The sequence below is a fragment of the Staurois parvus genome, unplaced genomic scaffold, assembly GCF_062004578.1.
Source record: "Staurois parvus isolate SC_StPar_1 unplaced genomic scaffold, SC_StPar_1.0 ptg000827l, whole genome shotgun sequence".
Taxonomy (NCBI): domain Eukaryota; kingdom Metazoa; phylum Chordata; class Amphibia; order Anura; family Ranidae; genus Staurois; species Staurois parvus.
Genome location: NW_028318623.1, coordinates 544,623 through 560,010, shown reverse-complemented (window position 1 = coordinate 560,010; position 15,388 = coordinate 544,623). Strand labels below are relative to the sequence as shown.

Genomic DNA, 15,388 nt, shown 5'->3' with positions numbered 1-15,388 from the left:
ACTTTAAATTGTTAACCTGTAAAGGCGTTTACAGTGTCGCCTATGGAGATTTATAAGTATTATAGTTCGGCACAGTTCCAACGGCATACGCAGTTTTAAAGCATGACATGTTAGGTATCTATTTACTCGGCGTAACATCATCTTTTATATTTTATAAAAAAATTGGGTTTTCTATAGTATTTGTGTGCAATCAAATTGATTTAAAGTGTAATTGTGTTTGAAAAACTGCATATCATGTGACATAAACAAAAATTGCAACACCCACCATTTTATTTTCTAGGGCCTCTGCAAAAAAAACAAAAAACTATCTAGTGTGTATTTGTGTGTGTGTGTATATATGTATGTATGTATATATATATATATATATATATGTATGTGTGTGTATGTATGTATGTATATGTATATATATATATATGTGTGTGTGTGTGTGTGTGTGTGTGTGTGTGTGTGTGTGTGTGTGTGTGTGTGTGTATGTGTGTGTGTGTGTGTATATATATAATGTGTGTGTGTGTGTACATACATACATACATACATACATACATACATACACACACACATACACAGGTCCATATATATTTGGACACAGGCACAATTTTCAGACTTTTGGCTCTGTATGCCACCAGAATACATTAAAACTAAACATTCCAAATTAATTTGAAGTGCAGATTTTCAGTTTTAATTCAAGGAGTTGAACATAAATATCAAGTAAAATTTATATCATTTATCTTCCTTATTATTTTACTAAATCGCTGATCAAAAGTGTTTTGTTTGCTTTCCTGATTAGGACAGTTCAAGAGGAAATAAAAGATGGCGTTACAAAAAAAGGTAAAAAAGTTGAACCCAAAAGAACAAAAGTGTCTGGAAAGGATAAAGCGGAAAGGAGTCAGAGCCCAACGTTTGGCGAGGAGCACTCCCACAGCAACAGTGAGAAGTGGAATGACCTCCACGAGGAGATCAATCGGGTGGAAGAGACCAAGCATGGCTTCACAAACAACTTTAAGAAACTCTTGGGAAAGCACAGTCAGAACAAGGAGAAAGCCTCTACTCCAAAGGAGAGGAATGGAAGCTTGCACAGTAAATCCAAAGGTTCCATTGAATCTATACTAGAAGATCACGGGAAGAATGTAGCGAAGGGGGATTCCATGAAACGTCCCAAATCACCTAATCCTCTGCTTGCCTGTACACTGGCGACATCCACCATCTCTCTCTCTGATGAAAAGCAAAAACAAAATGACATAGAAGTTCATGAGAAGCAAGGGACTCAAAGAAAGCTTAGTCGCGCTTTCTCTTTTAAAAAGTTTAAACTAAGGAAAAAGACAACAAAAGATGACAGCTCAGAGGCAGATGCAGCGCCAGCGCGTCCTAATTTCCTACCAGTGACACCCTACTATGACTCTGACGGCTCTTCCCATCAGAATACTGGTAAGATTATATATTTTTATTTCATATTTTTGTATTTTTAGTTGGCACCTGACTGTTTCCATCACTACATGGCTTCCCTACTCTTCTATATTGCAGTAGTCAAAAAAAGAAGAAATTACTAAAGAAATTAATAACAAAAATAATTCAGCCATCTCATCTTGGAACTGGTCAGGTGCATTATGTTCAATTTAAAAATTTTAGTTCTTGGGTTTAGATATTCTTTCAGGTTATGCCTGTGCAGTGGGTGTCATATTTAACCATTAGCTGCCCGGCCAATGGCTGTTTGGCGGCTTCAAATGCGCTCCTGCACTCCGGGTGCACGCCATTTGGCGTGCTCCCGCACATGCGCAGTTTGCGCTAATGCAGAGCAGCGGGGCGATCTGTCACCGGCCGTGTACCTCGGACATGGCCGATGACAGATCTGAGTACCGGCCCCCCGTTGCAGGTACCATGTGACCTGCTGTGACCAATCACAGCAGGTCACATGACAGTTGTATACAATGGATGGCTTCATTCATGATGCCATCCATTGTATACTAGTGCCTAGCTGTGAATGGTCACAGCTAATCACATGCACATGTCATGTGATTAGCTGTTACCAAATCACAGCTAAGCACAAAAAAAAAAAAGAAAAAAAAAGCTGAATGAATCGATTTCATTCAGGTAAATGCTTGCTTATAGCAAAGTAATTCTTTGCTATAAGCAAATTGTGTAAAAAAAAAAAAATACTGATCACTTCCCCAAAGTAGTACAATGTTACTATGGTAACATTGTACTACTTTGGTCATAGTAAAATCTTAAAAATAAATCTTAAAGTAATAAAAAATTTAAAATAATAAAAAAAATATATATATATTTTTTTTTTTATACTGTCACCAGTCAGTGTCCCTGATCACCGCCATGCCAGTTATATGATGACGCTGTACCGCACTGGTGACAGTATGTAAAAAAAAAAAATAGTGAAAATAATTTTTTTAATTTTTTAATTTTCTGAAAAATTATGACAAAAAAAATACAACTTCAAAAAACTCGCCATGCCTCTTATGAAGTACGTCGGACTGTCTACTCTGCAAAAAGGGGTCATATGGGGGATATCTGTACTGTTCTGACATTCTTGGACCTCAAGAAATTAGATTGGCTGTCAGTACTTCAGGATTGATCAATTTTCAGATCTATCCCATAGTTTGTAAACTCTATAACTTTCCTACAAACTAAATAATACATCCTAATTTGGGTTATTTTCACCAAAGACATGTAGCAGAATACATCTCGGCCTAAATTTATGAAGAACAATTATTTATTTGTAAACTTTTATAACAGAAACAAAGAAAAACGTGTTTTTTTTTCAACATTTTTGGTCTTTTTTTGTTAATTTAGCAAAAAATAAAAACCCCAGCGGTGATTAAATACCACCAAAAGAAAGCTCTAGTTGTGTGAAGAAAATTATAAAATTTTAGTTTGGGTACAATGTTGTATGACCGCGCAATTGTCATTCAAAGTGTGAGAGCGCTGAAACCTGAAAAATGGCCTGGGCAGGAAGGTGTAAAATTGCACGGTATTGAAATGGTTAATGTGGTACTAAAGTCTAGGGTTTTTTTTGTTTTTTTACCTTAACCTCCCTAGCGGTCTGATTATGTCCATATTTCTGTGCTGAAAGCGGTACATTTTTTTGCATGGAAATATGTATTTTTTTTATTGTAGGCCTGTGATTTTTAGGAATAACTCACTGAAATCTGCCCGAACAAGAGTCTAGTAAACATCCCGGGTATGATAAAATTTGAAACACGAAATCATAAATTATAATATAATAAACAATCATAAAAAAAAAATATAATAAATTTAATTCAATAATATAATCAAATCAAAAACACAAAAATTTGAAATATAGCGCCAAGTTCGCACATTACTGAGCTTAGACGCAAAATCCTTTTCAGTGTCTGATGAGGAATTTCCCCCACGAATCATTATCACTCAATTCTGCAAGTGGTTCTGATTTACTATCGCTGTTCTCTAAAATTATTATACAGGATTTATGGCGCTAACAGTTTGCTCAGCACTTTATAATATAAGGGGAGACAATACAGCAACAATACAGTTCAATACAAGAGGGATAGGAGGGCCCTGATCCTGGGAGCTTACAATCTAGGATATATATATATGTGTGTGTGTGTGTGTATGTATGTGTGTGTGTGTGTGTGTGTGTGTGTATATATATGTGTGTGTATATGTATATATATATGTATGTATGTGTGTGTGTGTGTGTGTGTGTGTGTATATATATATATATATATATATATATATATGTGTATGTGTGTGTGTGTGTGTGTGTGTGTGTATGTATGTATGTTTATATGTTTTGGGGTTTTAAGTAATTTTCTAGCAAAAAAATACTGATTTTTACATGCAAGCAAAAAGACAAAAACAATTGTCCCGGTCTTGAAGTGGATATTGATGTAAAAGTTGTATCTTGCCTAGCCGGTAAGCTGAGCTTCTTCAGTAAAATTCCTCTAACACTGACTTCCGTTGCTCTAGAAGAGTACCCAGACAGTAAAGGAGGCCGGTGATTTTCCTGTACTTTTTATCAAATGTTTATTTGAAGTTTTAGTGAATCTTTGCGCATCTTTCACAGGTAAACTTGAAGACTCCGAGATATACTCTTTGGCTGCAAAGAAGCTGGAGACATTGCTGAAACATAAGAAAGTGAAGAGCCCTTCGGAACCTCACCAACCTCTTAAGCTTTCAGAAAAGGTTCCAAGGGCCCCCGCTGTAGCTGGTGCTGGTAAGATGATTTATTTACCCTGGCCTGTTTTTACTGTGCTCAGATAGCTTCACCATACTGTATCTGCATATCCATTTCTTACCATACAGGTGGTAAAAGGGTGGCAAAAAAAGGCGGTGGTTCTGCATTTTTACTGCCAACCCGACTCCTTATCTAACTCCTAACATTGCATCCGGACAGTATAGTACACGTTTTTTATACAGGATTTATATAGCGCCAACAATTTGTGCAGCGCTTTACAATATAAAGGAGGACAGTATATTTCAATACAGTTCAATACAGAAGGAATAGGAGGGCCTTGCTTGTGGAGCTTACAATCTAAAGGGAGGGGGAGGTGGTAGGAAAGGTAATAGCTGCGGGGGAATATCTGATGGAGGCGACTCTAGTACAGTTTTTAAGTAGAGGTGGGAAAGGCAAAATAAAGGGAAAGGGTCACCTAATGCAGGCCATAGACAGGGAGAAAAACGGCTGATTTTTCTTTAAAAAAAACGAAAAATCGGTCGTTCAAGCGGCTGACGTTACCAGCAATGGTAAAAAAAATCGGCCGATTTTCATTCCGTCTACAGCCGGCAAAAAGTGTCCCTGCAGAGAGCTCTGCTATTTCTTTGACAGTTCTTTGACATTTATAGCGGTTGCAACAATGTATCTATTTGTATCCATTTAGGATACAGATGTTTTTATTTGGAAACAAATAGATACAATGTTGCAACCGCTGTAAATGTCAAGGAACTGTCAAAGAAATAGCGGAGCTCTCTGCAGGGACACTTTTTGCCGGACTGGAATTCCTCTTATTTTTCATCCTCTTCCTCTTCCTCTTCTTCCTCTTCCTCTTCCTCCTCTTCTTCCTCTTCCTCTTCCTCTTCTTCTTCCTCCCCCCTCCTCCTCCCTCCTCCTCCCTCCTCCTCCCTCCTCCTCCCTCCTCCTCCCTCCCCCCTCCCTCCTCCCCCCACCCCCTCCCTCCCCCTCCCTCCCTCCTCCCTCCTCCTTCTTCTTCTTCTTTTTGTCTTCCTCTTGCAGGTCACTGCTCATGCGCAGATTTTTTTTTTTATCGGTAAAAAATCGGCCGATTTGCCCATCATTGCCGCGAAAATCGGCCGATTTTTTTTCCAACTTTACCGATAAAAAAAATCTTCCAAAATACCGAAAAACGGCCGAACAAATAGCCCACTAACGATCCGAAAATCGGCCAATTTTATTTTCGGCCGAAAAATCGGCCGATTTTCGACCCATCTATGGCCTGCATAAAAGTTAAATAAATAATCTCTTCTAAATGGAATCATAAATTTTAGCACAAGTATTTCTCTAAGGCCTGGTTCACACCTACGCATTTTTAGGCTTCATACACACAGGGAGTATCTGCAGCCACTTTTAGGGGCACAAGCATTTTTTTTTTCTTTTATACAGCTTCCAAACACCCCTCCAGGTTATCCTAATGCCGGCCATACATGGGTTGAAATTCGACCGATTTTTCGTCCGGACCTAAGAATGATCGGCTGATTTTCGCTCTGTTAGTGGGTCAATGGCACCGGCAGATTTTCGTGGTTCCTCCCCTTTTCGGCTATCGGGCATGTTGGAAAATTTGTGAAAGACCGATTTTTCGACTCGATGGTCAAATCGTACGACCGTTTTTCCGAAAAGAATATGCGCATGAGCCGTGACCTGGAAGGAACAGATGTTTCGCCTGTTATATGGGGTGAACTTTATGACTTGGTCGGCCGATTTTAGAAATCATTGATGGCGCCGTCGGATTACCGAGCGAGCGATGTTTTCGATTTTAGGACGAAAAATCGTTCGAAATTCAAACCATGTATGGCCTGCATAAGGCTAGGTTCACACCTATGCAGTTTGCATTTGATTAGTTTCTGCAGTGCTTTTTTGCTGTGCGTTTTTGTGTTTTTGATGCGTTTTGGGAGGAATAGTGCCCCGTCGTTGGTATCAGTGGGAGGAATAGTGCCCCATTATTGGTGTCAGTGGGAGGAATAGTGCCCCATCATTGGTGTCAGTGGGAGGAATAGTGCCCCGTCGTTGGTATCAGTGGGAGGAATAGTGCCCCATTATTGGTGTCAGTGGGAGGAATAGTGCCCCATCATTGGTGTCAGTGGGAGGAATAGTGCCCCATCATTGGTATCAGTGGGAGGAATAGTGCCCCATCATTGGTGTCAGTGGGAGGAATAGTGCCCCATCATTGGTATCAGTGGGAGGAATAGTGCCCCATCATTGGTATCAGTGGGAGGAATAATGCCCCATCATTGGTGTCAGTGGGAGGAATAGTGCCCCATCATTGGTATCAGTGGGAGGAATAGTGCCCATCATTGGTATCAGTGGGAGGAATCGTGCCCCATCATTGGTGTCAGTGGGAGGAATAGTGTCCCATCATTGGTATCAGTGGGAGGAATAATGCCCCATCATTGGTATCAGTGGGAGGAATAGTGCCCCATCATTGGTGTCAGTGGGAGGAATAGTGCCCATCATTGGTATCAGTGGGAGGAATAGTGCCCCATCATTGGTATCAGTGGGAGGAATAGTGCCCCATCATTGGTGTCAGTGGGAGGAATAGTGCCCCATCATTGGTATCAGGGGGAGGAATAGTGCCCCATCATTGGTGTCAGCAGGAGGAATAGTGCCCCATCATTGGTATCAGTGGGAGGAATAGTGCCCCATCATTGGTATCAGTGGGAGGAATAGTGCCCCATCATTGGTATCAGTGGGAGGAATAGTGCCCCGTCATTGGTATCAGTGGGAGGAATAGTGCCCCATCCTTGGTGTCAGTGGGAGGAATAGTGCCTCATCATTTGTGTCAGCGGGAGAAATTCATGAAAGACCGATTTTCGACTCAATGATGGTCAAATCATACGATCGTTTTTCTGAAAAGAATATGCGCATGAGCCACCTGGAAGGAACAGAAGTTTTGCCTGCTCTATGGGGTGAACTTTATGACTTGGTCGGCCGATTTTCAAAATCATTGATGGCGCCATCAGATTACCGAGCGAACAACGTTTTAGATTTTCGGATGGAAAATTGTTCGGAATTCGACCCCTGCATAAGTGTCTGTGCAAACGGACTTTTGTAAGCTTTTGGTGGCGGGGGCTTTTAGGAGCAGTAAAAAACCCCACTGCTAGTGCGTCCAGGAGCTGCATCATTTTGGCAGAAAAAAATGCATTTGTAAATGCATCTAAGCACGTGAACACTAGGCGCGTTTTGCACTTTAGCGTTCATTCATTTCAATGGCCAGAATAAATGATAAGAACTTGACGTGTTTAAACACACCTAAACGCTTGTAAAAGCATTACACACAAGCGTTTTTTTGCTGACAAAGCTGCTGCCAAGAGGAGCATCGGTTTTATAATGCCCTGTGTGCATGAGGCATTGCTGCATTCTGCATTCACACTCTACAGTCCATTCAACATGTTTCCCTAAGGGACACGTTCACATCTATGTGTCTTCAACTACTACGTTTTTGGAAAGGGTCAGGGATTGCATTTTTACTACATCAATGGAACTGCACCAAAAATGCAAGTGTTGGGTTTTTGATACATTTTACGTTTTTTTTTTTTTTTTGTTTTTTTTTTTTTTCGGTCAATAGGAAACTATTGAGCGATTTTTCACTCTCTGGCACTCAAGTCACATCAAAGTTGCATCAAAGTAGTGCAGGATTTTCTAAGAGTGCCAGAGAGTGCAAAATTGCATCAAAGTCACACTCAATACTTTCCTATTGGCAAAAAAAAATGCAAAACATGTCAAGAACATGTGTTCAAAAACACGCTGAAAACAACACATCAATCGCAACATGCATAGGCGTGAACCAGGCTTAATGAATGGCTGCCTCAAAAGTCAACGTTAAAGAGATGGCATTTTGTTTTTGAATTTGCGTTGGTTTGTTTTCCTTCAGCTTTTTGCTTTACCTATATAATTGTGTTCATCTATTCAATTCAGAGAACAATAATGTGAGCGTCGGCGACAAAGCTGGTGCAGAAGACAAAGAGGAGGTCATCCGGAAATTGGTGGCCTTACTGCAGGAACAGGCTGTTGTTATCAATGAGAAGGTAAGAGGAAATACAGGGATCATATCTCCTGAATCGGCCGAATTTCAATCTATGTATGGCCTACTTAAAGAATATGTAAACCCAACACTTCTTATTCCTGATGTGTGCCGGCTGTATCATGTACTTGTATGAAATGGTATCCTGTTCTTTTTGTATTGCTTCCTTTGTATTAACGTGTTACTAAACCCAGGGCCCTGCATTCACTATATCCGCTCTCCCCGGACCCTGCATTCACTATATCTGGTCTCCCCGGACCCTGCATTCACTATATCTGGTCTCCCCGGACCCTGCATTCACTATATCTGGTCTCCCCGGACCCTGCATTCACTATATCTGGTCTCCCCGGACCCTGCATTCACTATATCTGGTCTCCCCGGACCCTGCATTCACTATATCTGGTCTCCCCGGACCCTGCATTCACTATATCTGGTCTCCCCGGACCCTGCATTCACTATATCTGGTCTCCCCGGACCCTGCATTCACTATATCTGGTCTCCCCGGACCCTGCATTCACTATATCTGGTCTCCCCGGACCCTGCATTCACTATATCTGGTCCCCCCGGACCCTGCATTCACTATATCTGGTCCCCCCGGACCCTGCATTCACTATATCTGGTCCCCCCGGACCCTGCATTCACTATATCCGCTCTCCCCGGACCCTGCATTCACCGTATCCGGTCTGCCCGGACCCTGCATTCACCGTATCGGGTCTGCCCGGACCCTGCATTCACCGTATCGGGTCTGCCCGGACCCTGCATTCACCGTATCGGGTCTGCCCGGACCCTGCATTCACCGTATCGGGTCTGCCCGGACCCTGCATTCACCGTATCGGGTCTGCCCGGACCCTGCATTCACCGTATCGGGTCTGCCCGGACCCTGCATTCACCGTATCGGGTCTGCCCGGACCCTGCATTCACCGTATCGGGTCTGCCCGGACCCTGCATTCACCGTATCGGGTCTGCCCGGACCCTGCATTCACCGTATCGGGTCTGCCCGGACCCTGCATTCACCGTATCGGGTCTGCCCGGACCCTGCATTCACCGTATCGGGTCTGCCCGGACCCTGCATTCACCGTATCGGGTCTGCCCGGACCCTGCATTCACCGTATCGGGTCTGCCCGGACCCTGCATTCACCGTATCGGGTCTGCCCGGACCCTGCATTCACCGTATCGGGTCTGCCCGGACCCTGCATTCACCGTATCGGGTCTGCCCGGACCCTGCATTCACCGTATCGGGTCTGCCCGGACCCTGCATTCACCGTATCGGGTCTGCCCGGACCCTGCATTCACCGTATCGGGTCTGCCCGGACCCTGCATTCACCGTATCGGGTCTGCCCGGACCCTGCATTCACCGTATCGGGTCTGCCCGGACCCTGCATTCACCGTATCGGGTCTGCCCGGACCCTGCATTCACCGTATCGGGTCTGCCCGGACCCTGCATTCACCGTATCGGGTCTGCCCGGACCCTGCATTCACCGTATCGGGTCTGCCCGGACCCTGCATTCACCGTATCGGGTCTGCCCGGACCCTGCATTCACCGTATCGGGTCTGCCCGGACCCTGCATTCACCGTATCGGGTCTGCCCGGACCCTGCATTCACCGTATCGGGTCTGCCCGGACCCTGCATTCACCGTATCGGGTCTGCCCGGACCCTGCATTCACCGTATCGGGTCTGCCCGGACCCTGCATTCACCGTATCGGGTCTGCCCGGACCCTGCATTCACCGTATCGGGTCTGCCCGGACCCTGCATTCACCGTATCGGGTCTGCCCGGACCCTGCATTCACCGTATCGGGTCTGCCCGGACCCTGCATTCACCGTATCGGGTCTGCCCGGACCCTGCATTCACCGTATCGGGTCTGCCCGGACCCTGCATTCACCGTATCGGGTCTGCCCGGACCCTGCATTCACCGTATCGGGTCTGCCCGGACCCTGCATTCACCGTATCGGGTCTGCCCGGACCCTGCATTCACCGTATCGGGTCTGCCCGGACCCTGCATTCACCGTATCGGGTCTGCCCGGACCCTGCATTCACCGTATCGGGTCTGCCCGGACCCTGCATTCACCGTATCGGGTCTGCCCGGACCCTGCATTCACCGTATCGGGTCTGCCCGGACCCTGCATTCACCGTATCGGGTCTGCCCGGACCCTGCATTCACCGTATCGGGTCTGCCCGGACCCTGCATTCACCGTATCGGGTCTGCCCGGACCCTGCATTCACCGTATCGGGTCTGCCCGGACCCTGCATTCACCGTATCGGGTCTGCCCGGACCCTGCATTCACCGTATCGGGTCTGCCCGGACCCTGCATTCACCGTATCGGGTCTGCCCGGACCCTGCATTCACCGTATCGGGTCTGCCCGGACCCTGCATTCACCGTATCGGGTCTGCCCGGACCCTGCATTCACCGTATCGGGTCTGCCCGGACCCTGCATTCACCGTATCGGGTCTGCCCGGACCCTGCATTCACCGTATCGGGTCTGCCCGGACCCTGCATTCACCGTATCGGGTCTGCCCGGACCCTGCATTCACCGTATCGGGTCTGCCCGGACCCTGCATTCACCGTATCGGGTCTGCCCGGACCCTGCATTCACCGTATCTGGTCTGCCCGGACCCTGCATTCACCGTATCTGGTCTCCCCCTGGACCCTGCATTCACCGTATCTGGTCTCCCCCTGGACCCTGCATTCACCGTATCTGGTCTCCCCCTGGACCCTGCATTCACCGTATCTGGTCTCCCCCTGGACCCTGCATTCACCATATCTGGTCTCCCCCTGGACCCTGCATTCACTATATCTGGTCTCCCCCTGGACCCTGCATTCACTATATCTGGTCTCCCCCTGGACCCTGCATTCACTATATCTGGTCTCCCCCTGGACCCTGCATTCACTATATCTGGTCTCCCCCTGGACCCTGCATTCACTATATCTGGTCTCCCCCTGGACCCTGCATTCACTATATCTGGTCTCCCCCTGGACCCTGCATTCACTATATCTGGTCTCCCCCTGGACCCTGCATTCACTATATCTGGTCTCCCCCTGGACCCTGCATTCACTATATCTGGTCTCCCCCTGGACCCTGCATTCACTATATCTGGTCTCCCCCTGGACCCTGCATTCACTATATCTGGTCTCCCCCTGGACCCTGCATTCACTATATCTGGTCTCCCCCTGGACCCTGCATTCACTATATCTGGTCTCCCCCTGGACCCTGCATTCACTATATCTGGTCTCCCCCTGGACCCTGCATTCACTATATCTGGTCTCCCCCTGGACCCTGCATTCACTATATCTGGTCTCCCCCTGGACCCTGCATTCACTATATCTGGTCTCCCCCTGGACCCTGCATTCACTATATCTGGTCTCCCCCTGGACCCTGCATTCACTATATCTGGTCTCCCCCTGGACCCTGCATTCACTATATCTGGTCTCCCCCTGGACCCTGCATTCACTATATCTGGTCTCCCCCTGGACCCTGCATTCACTATATCTGGTCTCCCCCTGGACCCTGCATTCACTATATCTGGTCTCCCCCTGGACCCTGCATTCACTATATCTGGTCTCCCCCTGGACCCTGCATTCACTATATCTGGTCTCCCCCTGGACCCTGCATTCACTATATCTGGTCTCCCCCTGGACCCTGCATTCACTATATCTGGTCTCCCCCTGGACCCTGCATTCACTATATCTGGTCTCCCCCTGGACCCTGCATTCACTATATCCGGTCTCCCCCTGGACCCTGCATTCACTATATCCGGTCTCCCCCTGGACCCTGCATTCACTATATCCGGTCTCCCCCTGGACCCTGCATTCACTATATCCGGTCTCCCCCTGGACCCTGCATTCACTATATCCGGTCTCCCCCTGGACCCTGCATTCACTATATCTGGTCTCCCCCTGGACCCTGCATTCACTATATCTGGTCTCCCCCTGGACCCTGCATTCACTATATCCGGTCTCCCCAGACCCTGCATTCACTATGTCTGTTCTCCCACAGTACAGAGAACATGGAGATGTAATTAGTTTAGTAAATATAAACTCCTAAATCCCTTTTCTCAACAGCTGTATATAAGTCTTGTGACTTCTGGCAGTGTCCAGCAGAACACTGGTTAAAGCTATTAGGAAGCTGCATGACCCCTCACCCTCTGTCTGGACAGTGAATGGCCCTGTGCTCATCACATGCACCCCCCCCCCCCCAAACAAAAAAAAAAACTCTAGCAATACACACTAAACTGTGCATGTGCAGAGTGACTCCTAGAGCTCTGTACTATCATCAGATTGGATTGAGTATGCAGAAGAAGGGGAGGATCAGAGAAGACCAGATTAAACAGCCTTTTTACACAATGCAGGGGCTTAATCTCTTATATTTGTGTGTGTGTATATGTATATATGTGTGTGTGTGTGTGTGTGTGTGTGTGCGTGCGTATATATATATATATATATGTGTGTATGTATATATGTATGTGTGTGTGTATATTTATATAATATAATTATTCATGTGAAAATGATACACCGAATATTCTTTTTCACAGTAGTGTTTCTTTAGGTCTCGCTATTCCTCCACAACCATCAATCAGATTTAATCTTGGTTTACCTTCTTGCATAGACTGTATGAAGGTGAAAACCCGTCCGCCTCTACAATTACTTTAACTATAGATCCAAGTTTCAAGTCCGTTTATCATTTTTTTAGCAAAAGGTGAACTTATCCTTCAAGCAAACCAAGTGGAGGTGTTTGCCTGAAGCATCCCGTCTTCTCCCAGCTGCCATATTTCTATATCGGGTCATTGACCATCTGAGTGCTGCATGAGTAATGTTCCAAGCCCGCGCTTCTTATGGGTAGCCGCTGACTCCTCACCTCTGATGGTATTGTGCCGTACTCCTCCCCATTGTAATGACTTGGCCTATTCTTTTTATAGAGATGTGAGGCCCAGGGGCTGCAGCTGCATTGTCTTCAGGGCAGAAGCATCATTTACATCTAAACAAATGCAAATTCCTGCTACTATAGGTCTTACAATGACCTTTTCTGGGGACGGAGGTTTAGCTTTTTGATGAAAGCAGAAAAATAGTTATGCAGAGAAGCAGCATGTCCATAAGTGTAGCTCAGCAAGGGGTGCAAGACCAGTTGTGAATTTGCATTCCAGCAAGTGTGCTGGAATGCAAACAAAAAATGCAAACTTAGGGAGCATCACAGTGGGACTCCAGGGAAACTGCCTAGAGCAGCGGTGGCAAACCTATGGCCAAGTCACCCCAGCAGCCAAGCATCGGATAACAGCGCACATAGGGGTCATGCGCAAGTTTGGAAAGGAGTAGCAGCGCTGGGCGATGACGCCACGAGCCGCAACTCATCCGAGCTTTCGCATGGCTGGTCAGTGTGCTGCCAATGATATATATATTAGGCTGGCTGTGTGTTTTTAATACATTAGTTGTTATTAACACAAGGTTTTATCTGTGCTGGTGGTCAGGGGAACTTTGCCCCCTTGTGCTGGTGGTCTGGGGAACTTTGCCCCCTTGTGCTGGTGGTCTGGGGAACTTTGCCCCCTTGGGCTGGTGGTCAGGGGAACTTTGCCCCCTTGTGCTGGTGGTCAGGGGAACTTTGCCCCCTTGTGCTGGTGGTCGGGGGAACTGTGCCCCCTTGTGCTGGTGGTCGGGGGAACTGTGCCCCCTTGTGCTGGTGGTCGGGGGAACTGTGCCCCCTTGGGCTGGTGGTCGGGGAAACTGTGCCCCCTTGCGCTGGTGGTCGGGGGAACTGTGCCCCCTTGCGCTGGTGGTCGGGGGAACTGTGCCCCCTTGCGCTGGTGGTCGGGGGAACTGTGCCCCCTTGCGCTGGTGGTCAGGGGAACTTTGCCCCCTTGCGCTGGTGGTCAGGGGAACTGTGCCCCCTTGCGCTGGTGGTCAGGGGAACTGTGCCCCCTTGCGCTGGTGGTCAGGGGAACTGTGCCCCCTTGCGCTGGTGGTCGGGGGAACTGTGCCCCCTTGCGCTGGTGGTCGGGGGAACTGTGCCCCCTTGCGCTGGTGGTCGGGGGAACTGTGCCCCCTTGCGCTGGTGGTCGGGGGAACTGTGCCCCCTTGCGCTGGTGGTCGGGGGAACTGTGCCCCCTTGCGCTGGTGGTCGGGGGAACTGTGCCCCCTTGCGCTGGTGGTCGGGGGAACTGTGCCCCCTTGCGCTGGTGGTCGGGGGAACTGTGCCCCCTTGCGCTGGTGGTCGGGGGAACTTTGCCCCCTTTCCTGCCAGCAGAACACAATGATCACTGCTGGCGGCTGGCTGGTTCTACTGATGTCAATCGATTAGTTTCAGTACAACCAGCCTGCCCATAGATCGATTGAATCCTGGCTGGTCCTTGCTGAACCTCCCAAGATTAGATCCATCTATTGCAGGCTTTTGGTTTTTGGAGTACCAGCAGACACCACTGCATACATTTTGCCAGAGAAAAGAAGTATGCAGACCAACAGATACAATGGAAAACATTGTTAGTTTTTGTTTTCTCCATGATCAGCCCATGCTGAAGTTGTCTGCAGCCCTCTAGCCCTTTCCACAGTCTGAACACAAACAATGGGCGACCATTCATGTTTAGAGACCTAGCAGTTGGAGACCTAGCTTGCTCTGCCCTCTGATCTGGACTTGAGGCCACCATATTGGTGTACAATAAAATCCGAGACTCTTTAACTTGATAGTTTTGTTTCTGTTGTTCCAGAAATCCTATTGGACCCAGGCACTGGTGTAGCGTCGGGTCGTGATGTTGACTCTGCCCCATGCTCCAGGGGGCTGTGTGGCCTCCCTGTCACATTCTGATTTACACTTTGACATGAGGGGCGGTGGGAGCTGAATATACAGGAATCGATCCTCTCCATTCTCCTCCTGCAGCCACGGAAAGCCGGCTTCTCCCCTTCTCTCCCGGCTTTCATCAACTGCAGGAGGAAAATGTTCATTATGTTATTCAAAATTTAAAAAAAAATAAGATTCTGAAACCATTTAATTTTTATTGTGGCCTGTGACTGGTTACCAAATCGCTTAAGTGGCCCCTGCTCTTCAAACGGTTGAGGACCTCAGGTGTATGGCCATTTTTAGATTACAGAATTGGATGCAGACATTACTGGTGCCAGTGAAGGGATGGAGGCTGATCAACTCACCCCAGGAGGCCAATGTTACGG

At 47.2% G+C, this 15,388-nt stretch overlaps 1 protein-coding gene across 1 annotated transcript in view; it reads left to right on the top strand.

Moving 5' to 3' along the window:
• BCL2L12 (BCL2 like 12) overlaps positions 1-15,388 on the top strand; it is a 40,430-nt gene that overhangs the window by 14,941 nt on the left and 10,101 nt on the right. The window contains exons 3-5 of the mRNA XM_089655159.1: positions 785-1,422; positions 4,052-4,201; positions 8,135-8,244. Coding sequence (XP_089511285.1) covers positions 785-1,422; positions 4,052-4,201; positions 8,135-8,244 — 898 coding nt within the window. The remainder of the gene's footprint in view (positions 1-784; positions 1,423-4,051; positions 4,202-8,134; positions 8,245-15,388) is intronic.